We start from the raw sequence: 12,275 nt of genomic DNA on the forward strand, positions 1-12,275 counted from the left end.
CACTTAGCAAGGAGTCTGCTTGAGACTCTCTCACTCCCACTTCCTCTGCCCCTTCTCACCCCTGGCCCCCCCTCAAATAAATAAATAAATCCTTTTAAAAAGAAAACCATATGATTCTTTCAATGGATGCAGAAAAAGCATTTAATGAAGTACAACATCCTTTCATGACACAAATGCTCAACAAAGTAAGGTTCGAGGGAACATATGTCAACATAATGAAGGCCATATATGAAAACTCACAGCTAAGATCATCCTCAATGGGTCAAAACTTAAGAGCTTTTCCTCTACAATCAGAAATAAGACAGGGATATGCACTCAAACCACTGTTACTTAACATGGAACTGGAAGTCCTAGCCATAGCAATCAGATAACACAAAAAAATATAAGGCACCCAAATAAGCAAGGAAGAAGTCAAACTTTCACTATTTGCATATTACATGATATTCTATACAGAAAACCCAAAAGATTCTACTAAAAAATTATCAAAAGTGATAAATTCAGTAAGGTCGCAGGATATAAAACCGGTGTATTGAAATCTGCTGCATTTCTATACACCAATAATGAAGCAGCAGGAAAAGAAATTAAGGAATCAAACTCATTTACAAATGTACCAAAAATATTAAGATACCTAAGAATAAACCTAGCCAAAGGGATGAAAGATCTATACTCTGAAAACTATCAAACACTAATGAAGGACATTGAAGATGACACAAAGAAATGGAAAAACATTCCATGTTCATGGATTAGAAGAACAAATATTAGTAAAGTATCTATACCATCTAAAGCAATCTAGAGTTAATTCAATCCTCATCAAGATACCAATTGCATTTTTCACAGAGCTAGAACAAAGAATTCTGAAACGCATACAGAACCACAAAAGACCCTGAATAGCCAAAGCAACCCTGCAAAAGGTAAGCAAAGCTGAAGGAATACCTGGGTGGCTTAGTTGGTTGAGTCTACCTTAGTCTCAGGTCATGATCCTGGAGTCCCCAGGATCCCTGCTCAGCAAGGACTCTGCTTCTACTCCCTCTGCCCCTCCCTCTGCTCCTGCATGCGCGCTCTCTCACTCTATTAAATAAAATCCAAAAGAAAGAGAGAGAGAGAGAGAGAGAGAGAGAGAAAAGCTGGAGGCATCACAATTCCAGGCTTCAAGTTATATTACAAAGCTGTAGTGATCAAAACAGTATAGTACGGACACAAAAATAGACACATAGGGCAGCCCAGGTGGCTCAGTGGTTTAGCACCACCTTCGGCCCAGGCCCTGATCCTGGAGATCCAGGATCAAGTCCCACCATCGGGCTCCCTACATGGAGTCTGCTTCTCCCTCTGCCTGTGTGTCTCTGCCTCTCTCTCTCTCTCTCTCTCTCTCTCTCTGTGTGTGTGTGTGTGTGTCTTTCATGATTAAATAAATAAAATCTTAAAAAAAAAAAAAAAGACACAGAGATCAATGGAACAGACTAGAAAACCCACAAATGAACCCACAATGATGTGGTCAATCATTTGTTTCTTCCACAAACCAGGAAAGATTATCTAATGGAAAAAAAGACTCTTCAAAAAATGGCGTTGGGAAAAGTGGACAACAGCATACAAAAAAATGAAACTGGACCACTTTCTTACACCATATACAAAAATAAATTCAAAATGGATGAAAGACCTAAATGTGAGACAGGAAATCATTAAAATCCTAAAGGAGATCACAGGCAGTAACCTGTTCAATATTAACCACAGCAACTTTTTCTAGATATATCTCCTAAGGGAAGGGAAACAAAAGCAAAAATAAACCTTTGGTAGTACATCAAAATAAAAAGCTTCTGCACAGCGAAGGAAACCATCAACAAAACTATAAGGCAACCTTCAATGGGAAGAGATATCTGTGTATGACATATATACAAAGTTAGTATCTACAATATATAGGAACTTATAAAACTCAATGCCCAAAAACCAATCCAATTAAAAAAATGGGCAGAAAATGTGAATAGACATTTTCCCAAAGAAGACATACACATGGCCAACAGACAAATGAAAAGATCCTCAACATCATGTATCTTCAGGGAAATACAAACCAAAACCACAATGAGATATCACCTCACACTTGTCAGAATGGCTAAAATCAACAATATAGGAAAGAATAAGTGTTGGCAAGGATGTAGAGAAAGATGAACCATCTGGCACTACTGGTGGGAATGCAAACTGGTGCAGCAACTCTGGAAAACAGTATGGAAGGGCCTCAAAAATTTAAAAAAAAAAAGAACGACCTTACAATCCAGCAATTGCACTACTGGGTATTTACCCAAAGAATAGAAAAATACTAACATGTACCCTGATGTTTATAGCAGAATTATCTACAATAGCCAAATTTTGAAAAAAATCCCAATGTCCATCCACTAATGAGTGGATAAAGATGTGGTATGATAAATATTATATATATATATATATATATATATATATATATATATATAATGGAATATTACTCAGCCACAAAAAATAACAAACACCATGGATGAAGCTACAGAGTATCATGCTAAGTAAAATAAGTCAGAGAAAAACAAATACCATACGATTTCATGCACTTGGGGAATTTAAGAATCCAAATAAATAATCACTGGGGAAAAAAGAGAGGGACAAACCAAGAAATAAACTCCTAACTATAGAGAACAAACTGATGTTTATCAGAAGGCAGGGGGGCAGGAGGATGGGTTAAATTGGTGATGGGGATTAAGGAGTGCACTTGTTGGATGAGCATCAGGTGATGTACAGAACTGTTGAATCACTAAATCGTACACTTGAATATTATACTGTATGTTAACTAACTAGAATTTAAACTTAATAAATAAAAAATTATAACATGCATTTTAAAAAGGTTAATCTCATAAGACTACTTCTTATATTAGAAGCAAATCACAGGCTCAATGCCAAGAAAGTAAAGTTATCCTGGAAAGCTTCAAATCTACAATGCCTAATAAGGAAAAATTATAAAGGAAAAATAATCCAAGCAACAAACTTTCCCAAGAAAGCTGTGTATTGTATGTAAAACATTCCAGTATCACAAAAGTCCTTTTAAAACACTCTTTTCTTTCTGCAGGCATTACCTGACTACATAGGGCCTAAAAAGCAAATAAGATATTATGAGAAACAACGAAAAAACAAAAAACAAAAGACAATCTCAGAAAAAGCACAGGCTGAAATATCTCCAAAAAAATTTTTGCTAGTAACAGGCAGAGGAATGCAATCTGAAGAGGTAAAAAAGCTTCCATAAATAACATATATACATTTTACAATGCACTCCTGTAACATTTTGAAACACTGCAGATATTACTCCCAATGTCTTATTTACAAACTGATTAACAGCTTATAAGAAAGCTGAAAATAAATAAATAAATAAATAAATAAATAAATAAATAAATAAATAAAAAGAATGCTGAAACTGATATAATTTGGAAACTCACAAATCAGGAAAACTTGCCTGAAAGTTTCAGAGTTATTCTCATTCTAAACAGGAGGTGCAAAAGAAACACCCTTTGGGGAAATATAAGGCTGAAGAAAGATGTTTAGTAAGATAGAAAGTGAAAGTGTCACACATAAACATCTATTTGAGAATGTAGAGATAAATTCTAAAGACAACATGACTTATGTTCAAAAGAACTGGGTTCTTACTCCATTGTTGTCCCAAGCTATATAAATGGGCAGCTTTCTTAACTTCTCTGAGCCTGTATTTCTTCACCTTTACAACAGGGAAAAGTAACACAAATACCCACTATAAGGAGTAAGTTAAGCTGTTCAAAGAAGTTTCTACTTAACACTGAACCTGTCAGGGTAAGTTTACAGGGCTGTACTTTCTGGAAGCTAAGGAAAGAACTCCAAGAAATTTCCTTAGTAAAATTTACTTACTGCAGCACTCTTTCCTGGAAAGTTGAAAAAGGCATCAGGACCATACTTCTGAGGCATATGCTTTAACACAGACAGCAACTTCCCAGCATGTGGAGGCTATGAAAATAATTAACAACGCATTAAACATATAATTCACCATAAACAAAAATACTTACTTTTAATATACTCAAGAATAACCAAATAATGCTGTTAGCTAAAAGCATAGAAAAAGCATATTATTTTCACTATCTCAAAGAAACATAAAATGTACTCTATGCCATTTTTTGCAATATGATAGAACGTATGAGGTGTTTGATAAGTATGTGCCAATATCCACTGACAACTGTAAGTTCTCCACACTGCAGCAAAAATAGTTTTAAAATTACAAATTATATCAACCCACTACCCATCCCTCTTTAAAATACTTTTTAATTTCACAAATTATGTTTCCTATATTACACTGTTAAAGACTGTTTTCAAAGAAACAATAAAAATATTTTAACCTTATAAGGACCCTAGAGGTAGTACTATTATTATCATCCCATTTTATAGAGAAGGACTCTGAGACAGAGGAATATGTATGTATGTCCAAGGTCACATAGGCATCAAGTGAAAAGACTCTGATCAAAACTGACTCTAACTATAGAGTCTATACTTTTAACCACTACACTTTCACCTTTCTTTTATGCTATTTCTCCTATAGCTTCCCAGTGCTCTTAAAACAAAGACCAGAGATCCCTGGGTGGCACAGCGGTTTAGCGCCTGCCTTTGACCCAGGGCGCGATCCTGGAGACCCGGGATCGAATCCCACATCGGGCTCCCGGTGCATGAAGCCTGCTTCTCCCTCTGCCTATGTCTCTGCCTCTCTCTCTCTCTCTCTCTCTCTCTCTCTCTCTCTGTGTGTGTGTGTGTGTGACTATCATAAGTAAATAAAAATTTTTAAAAAAATTAAAGAAATCCATATTTTAAATAAATAAATAAATAAATAAATAAATAAATAAATAAAACAAAGACCAAAACCCTTAACATAGCCCACAAGATACTATATCTACCTCACTAGCCTCATTCTGCATTTCCATCTTTCCCTCTCTCTGCATTCCACCCACAAAGCTCTTTCTGCCTTCTTCCCACAACAGGGCCTGAGCACAAACTATTCCTTGTGCTTAAAATGTTCTCACTAGGCCTACTTCCCTCCCCTATTAACTAAATAAAGCTTACCTATCTTTTAGAGCTCATCTTAATGGTCACTTCCTCATGGCAGTCGTCCCTGACCTCTGAGACTGGATCCAATCTCCCTGTCGTTTTATTCTACAGTATTACCTTTACTACATAACATATTTAAAAAGTTGTAACATTTTTTTTAAGATTTTATTTATTTATTCAAAAAAGACACAGAGAGAGAGGCAGAGACAAAGGCAGAGGGAGAAGCAGGCTCCAATCAGGGAGCCTGATGTGGGACTCAACCCTGGGACTCCAGGATCATGCCCTGGGCCGAAGGCAGGCGCTAAACCGCTGAGCCACCCAGAGATTCCCAACATTACATTTATTTAATGCCTCTTTGATCTACAAGTCTCCTCTAATATACAAAACAACCAACAGCTAAAATGAAAAAGATTTATTTACAAGGAAAAGTAAACAACAATCATATATACATTGTCATTTTAATCAGTTTAGAAGCAAACAGGATAAAATGTAGTACATTCTTCTTCATTAAAAGTTCTAAACAGGGACACCTGGGTGGTTCAGCGGTTGAGCATCAGCCTTTGGCTCAGGGTGTGATCCTGGGGTCTCTGGAGTCCCACATTGGGCTCCTGCAGGGAGCCTGCTCTCCCTCTGCCTATGTCTCTGCCTCTCTCTCTCTCTCTCCCTCTGTCATGAATAAATAAATAAAATCTTTTTTTAAAAAGTTCTAAATAGGGTCACACCACAAATTAAATCACTGGCTTGCCTTCATCTTATTTGGTATCTGCTCTATCTACTAAATGTCTAAAAGAGTCCAGCAATCTTTTACCTAAATGTTAAGTGATCAAAATTTTTTCAATTAGCCACACTGCTCAATTATAAAAGTGTAATAACAAATAACTAGAATCATATTGATTTTTAAAATAAATTCCAAAATGAAGTAACCAAAAATAACTCTGCAGTCAAAAACAGAAATACAATATTATAGCATTTCCATTTAGAGAACCATTCCATGAATGTCTGAGGACTTCTTTGGTTTGGGGGAGGGTGTTAAAATGTTATTTTTAGGTAATCTCTACACCCAGCGTGGGGCTCAAATTCACAACCCTGAGATCAAGAGTTACATGCTCCACCAACTGAGCCAGTCAGGCACCCCAAGGCCTTGCTCATTTTATTAACAGCTCATTATTTTTTCCCTTAATGCCCTAAACCCATTCTCATTCTACTGCCAATCACATAAGCAACTGTATGAACATATTTAATCTTTTTCAATAATGTTTTTGTGTGACTGTACTTGTAATTTAAATAATATTGGATTAGATATTTGAATCTGTTTCTTTCTTCCTGCTTCCTGCATCTATTTATATTAACTTTTACATGAATTCTAACTGCTATATAATAATCTACTCTATGTATCCAATACATTTTACCTAGTCTACTCTCCTAATGATAAGCCTCCATGGTGACAATTCACTGCCACCAAAAATAATGTTTCAGTGAACACTTTCATGCATATTTCCTTATGAAACTGTGAGAATTTCCAAGTCACTGGATATGGCTATAATTTATGTGACTAAGTAGTGGTAGATTACTCGAGGTTGGTTAAATGAGTGTTCATTCCAACCACTAGCACACAGGTTCAAAAAAACCCTGACCTTGTTTTATGTAAGTGATGAGTCATTAAATTCTACTCCTGAAACCAGTATTATACTATATGTTAACTAACTACAATGTAAATAAAGATTTGGAAAAAAGGGAGTGAATGGGTGACGGGCACTGGGGGTTATTCTGTATGTTAGTAAATTGAACACCAATAAAAAATGAATTTAAAAAAAAAAAAGATTTGGAAAAAAAATAAGGTAAAGTAAAAACTGGAACAAAAGATGGGATTTGAAATAGGCAAAATCAAAATATGCATGTAACTACAAAATGTGTAAGCTAACATTCACATAAGCCTCAGAACTTAGATGCAATCATGTGGTCATGGTAATTATTATTACACTTCAATATTCTAATGTGCCCATCATAGCAAGTGACAAGGGTAAAGACATCAATCCCATCAATTCTGTCACTTAGGCATAGCCATGTCCTTTTTGATTTTTTTAAACTTTTTTTTAAAGATTTTATTTATTTGTCAGAAAGCACAAGCTGGGTGAGTACCAGACAGAGGGAGAAGCAGGCTCCCCACTGAGCAAGGAGCCCAATGGAAAACACCCTGGGATCGTGACATGAGCCAAAGGCATATGCTTAACCGAGTGATCCAGGCATCCCTCCCTTTTTGACTTAAAGAATTCTGTTTCAATCTAGTTTAAATGTAGGCTACGGTCTATCTTGTGCTAACATTGCTACTATTGGTGTTAAAACAGTTCTCAAACTATAATTAGTGAATCAAATAATTTTTTGTTTCAACTACTGATGCAGACTTAACTTGCTGAAACACAGAAAAGCTGTGAATCAGCTAATAAATAGAAATGCTGACCCTCCCCAGAAAGAAAAATTAAATAAAATAATCCTATCCCCCAACTATATTGGCTATTATCCAACTTTATAATCCTTAATACTAATAAAGTGACATATCAATATTGTTTTAATTTGAACATCTCTAATTATTAGTGATTTTGTGTTTATTTGGTTGTAGGATTTCTAAGACTATAAACATCTATTCATATCCTTTGCTATTTTCTCAGAGTTTTCTATATTCACCAACAGAAATGTATTAATTATATACTCACAATAAATACACTGAATATAAATCAAAAGTAAAATGAAAGCAGTATCTAGACAGTCCCTGACTTCTGACAGTTCAATTTATGATTTTACTTCACAATGATGTGAAAGCTATATGCATTCAGAAGAAGTAATATTTGAATTTTGAAGTTTGATCTTTTCCCAGGCTAGTGACATGCAATATGCAGTACAATACTCTCTTATGACACTCGGTGGTGGCAGCAAGCCACAGCTCCCAGTTAGCCACACAATCACAAGGGTTACACTTCACAACCATTCTATACCCATACAAACTTTCTGTTTTACACTTTCAATACAGTTTTCAATAAATTATATGAGATATTCAACACTGTATTATAAAATAGACTTTGTGTTACATCATTTGGCCCAACTGTAGGCTAATATAAGTGTCCTGGGCACATTTAAGATAGGTTAGGCTAAGCTATGTTGTTGGGTAGGGTATTAAATGCATTTTCAACTTTTGATACAACCCCACTGTAAGCTGAAGAAGATCTGTACTTCCTCTTCTGGACATGATACAGTAACACGACCTAGACTTATCAACTCACCATAAACAACAAGAATGCTGGAAAAAATGTATGAAACAAAACCTATCTTCAGACATGGAAGAGGTAGCTGAAGACTATACTTCAGAAAAGGAAACAAAATGAGCCATGAGATTACCCCATTTTCTACCAGGATGTAATTTCTATCACTGCATAGGAAGAGGGAAACAAAATAGAATTTGAAGGTCTCATTGACTTGATGAGGCACAAACTGGAATATGGGTAGTCTGAAGTAGATAAAAGCTTCAAGGCAGAGTACTAAAAAGAAAAGAGCTATGTGGACAAGAAGCTCCAAAAATCTGCACTGACTCCTTGGATTAATACCAAACTATTCAAGCCTACCATAAAACTGAACAAGGTAAGGCCAAGATATTAACACCTCTAAGTAAAAGAATTCCCATAGCTACTATAGGGCCAAAAATTATTTGAAGCCCTTCTAGACACTGTGTAGAGACCACAGTCTTAGACTACGTCTTATCTCATATCTGAGACTGAAGATCATTCACAGAGACCCTAAAAGAATCAGGCCTGAAGGAGGCTAAACTAGCCCTAGAAAAACAGCTAATCTAGACCTGACCAAAAGAAAACTTTTAAACTACCCTGGCAGGTAAAGTCATTGCACAAATAATTTATCTGTCTTCAAAAACAGTCTAAAATCTGAAAAGGGATATGACAAAATCCAGCACTCAACAAGGAACAATCCACTTATCTAATATCACTGGATCTAAAATCACTAGCAGCAGAACAAGGAAAATATGACCTATAAGCAGAAGTAAAATCAGTGAGTAGAAAAATGATCTAGAAAATGATAAAGATGATAGACTTAGTAGATAAAACAATATGAAATCAATTATTATAAACATGTTCAACAGTCCTAAGGATTTAAATAAAAATAAGGGAAAATAAAAGATACTTTTTAAAAGAAATAAAGAGATTTAGAAATTAAAAAAATCTGAAATCTGAAAATTTAACTGGAGAGAATCAACACACTGCAGAAGAAAAGAGCAATTACCTTAAAAATGCAGTAATAAAAGCAATCTAAAATGAAGCACAAAGAAAAAAGGCTAAAAAAAAAAAAAGTGAAATGATCTAGTAACCTACTAGACACATTCAAGAGAGCTAACATACATGTAATTAGAGTTCCAGAAAAAGCAAGCAGGGACAAGAATTATTTGAAGAAATAATGACCATAATGTTCCCAATTTTGCTGAAAATTATATTATAAACACACAGATACCAGAATAAACACAAGGTAAAGCATACCAAGAAATATAATAAAATTGGTAATAATCTATGTGAAATCTTTTTTTTTAAAGTAAGCTCCAGGGGGATCCCTGGGTGGCTCAGCGGTTTGGCGCCTGCCTTTGGCCCAGGGCACGGTCCTGGAGTCCCAGGATCGAGTCCCACATCGGGCTCACTGCATGGAGCCTGCCTGTGTCTCTGCCTCTGCCTCTGCCTCTCTCTCTGTCTATCATGAATGAATAAATAAATAAATCTTTAAAAAAATAAAAATAAAAAAATAAAGTAAGCTCCACACCCAACATGGGACTTGAACTCAAGACCCTAAGATCAAGAATCACATGTCCACCCCCAATGATGAAATCTTAAAAGTAGCAAGAAAACTATAGCTTGATACATAGAAGCTCAAGTCTAGCCACTTTAACACAATAAACTAAGTACAATTGCAAAGTACCAATTTAGATATATTCCAACACAGCTATATTAAGGTTCAGGTGTGGTGAGTAGTGCTGTGGGCAATGATCTCAAAGGGCACTAAAATAAGCCTAGAAATGCAACAAAAATGGAGAAAATATTGATTAGTATTCCTCTAAGAGGTAAGTAACCAAGTGGTAGGAAGAAACAGTTTGCTAAGACACCTGGAGTTCAAAATAAGTTGACCATTAACTCTATTCATTGAAAAGGACTACTACATTGAATCTGTGGAAGGCAGACCCAATTAACTGAGTAACTTGTGTTCGCTGAGTGGGTTATTCAAGTTTAAGGACTCCAGCTAAACTACTCAGGTCAACAGAATCTAGGTGTTGCTACCTAACACTTTTCCTTTTCTGTCCTTACCCTTTACCTCTAATAAATATTAAATGTATATTTGAAGACTAACAATTTGAAGTAGGGCCAAGCGTTACCCTGCCTGGAACACCCAGTTCTCTTAGTCTGCCCCTATGTCAGGATCATATCAAAAGTAGCTATAGAGACCTAAACACTATTTTAATTAATCTCTTCCCTTCAATTTGACATTTACCCCAATATAATAATAAGAGTTGTTTAAAGGCCACTAATGTGTTTGAGGAGAGGGATACTTTCAATTATCAAAGAGTATTCAGTTTTTTTACCCATTGTCCTTTATCTCCTTGAAGTTTACTGAAGAATAGCTTTAGTTCTCGAACTGTCAAATTATAGCTAGCCAGCACTCCCAACATGTCAACTAAAAGATCTGGAAACGAAAGAAAACAATAAAACAATTAAACAATTTATATTTCTTCAACAATTAAAATATACTGTGCTTATTTAAGAGTTTGAACACTAAAGTTCCATGCACATGTTAGATGCTTAAATATTTCTGAAATAAATATTAATAAGAGAAATACAGTATTTAAGAATCAAATTTTATTTCTTCATATCCACTGTACTACAGAAAAAAATCTTACCTGCTATCATACTGTCAACCTTTTCAATTTTCCCAAGCACTTTCTCAACAAGGCCTACTTCAGTGCAGACTTGAAGATTTCGTATGCTTTTCTTCAGAATTGCTGTAAACATGCTCCAGACTTCTGCTTGGCAAGTAATGTCACATTTTTCTAATAGGTCCACCATGCAGATGATACTCTCACCTTCTTGGATAATGAAATTCATTTCCAAATCAAACTGCCCTCCTACCAACTTCCAAAAGGGGAGGGGGAGAATTAAAAACATTAGTGCTTTTTGATATAACTTGAACACACTCCTAATCTTCTCTACCGTCTACAACAAAAGGGTCCATAAACACACACACACACACACACACACACACACACACACAGCTCTAAAGATTAAAGCTTCTAAAGAAACCCTCAAGTTAAGATAGCACAAAGTCAAGGAAGACTTACAATATAAAAATGGAAGTATTTTTCAACAGAAACAAACACAGGATGTCTTAGGTAAATCACTACTTACTGCCCTGATAACAATAAAGATCTAATTTTTAACTATAGCTATAGAAGCTATAACTGCTTCTAATTCAGTATTTATGAATTATGAACTCTGTGAACTATCCACAGCAACCTAGAGGTGCTTTGCTATTTATACAAAACACCAGCTCACAACAGAAATGAAAAGGTGAAAGAAACTGCTCAAAGTGGACACAGAACTTAAGAGTTTATATTTGCCAAATTCCTAGTTTATTTTACCTACCGATTGTGATCCTCTTTCCTTCCCTGTCAATAATTAGGATAACTTATATGTAATCATACACCCAAAGTACTAATCAAGAAAATTTATTTCATTGATACTATCAAAAAATCCATCCAGATAAAGATATACTGATCTATCACCTTAATGCCATCTTACCCACAGCAAGCTCTCACACAGAGGAGAGTATTTTTAAATATTAACAAATCCCAGTTGTTTAAAGGAATGAAAATACTTTTAGAATTACCTTTGTAGAACTATCCTTATTAACTATATTTCTAAAAGATATCTGCCACAAATATTACATACATGATTCACCTACACTCGTATCCTTCTGAATGTCTTGGTTTTCATTATGCATTAAACCCAAAAAGTGGTCAAGAATTAGGAGAAACTGAACTTTATAAAACAAAAGGCAACATCTCATAAGATAACATATAACCAAATGGAGTTTACTTCAAAAAAGCAGAGAAAGTTCAGAATAAAATCAATTAAAACTCCTTATAGCCAAGGATTGATGTTTCCCAG

At 35.2% G+C, this 12,275-nt stretch overlaps 1 protein-coding gene across 10 annotated transcripts in view; it reads right to left on the reverse strand.

Annotated features, from left to right (window-relative positions):
- The window catches only part of LRBA (LPS responsive beige-like anchor protein), a 740,528-nt gene that overhangs the window by 648,796 nt on the left and 79,457 nt on the right, over nt 1-12,275 (reverse strand). For all 10 annotated transcript variants that reach the window (XM_072773570.1, XM_072773571.1, XM_072773578.1 and 7 more), the window contains exons 3-5: nt 11,009-11,240; nt 10,694-10,794; nt 3,889-3,984 (exon numbers count right to left, since the gene is read on the reverse strand). In XM_072773570.1, the coding sequence (XP_072629671.1) occupies nt 3,889-3,984; nt 10,694-10,794; nt 11,009-11,240 (429 nt within the window). The remainder of the gene's footprint in view (nt 1-3,888; nt 3,985-10,693; nt 10,795-11,008; nt 11,241-12,275) is intronic.

This window comes from Canis lupus, chromosome 13 (assembly GCF_048164855.1).
Source record: "Canis lupus baileyi chromosome 13, mCanLup2.hap1, whole genome shotgun sequence".
Classification (NCBI taxonomy): Eukaryota; Metazoa; Chordata; class Mammalia; order Carnivora; family Canidae; genus Canis; species Canis lupus.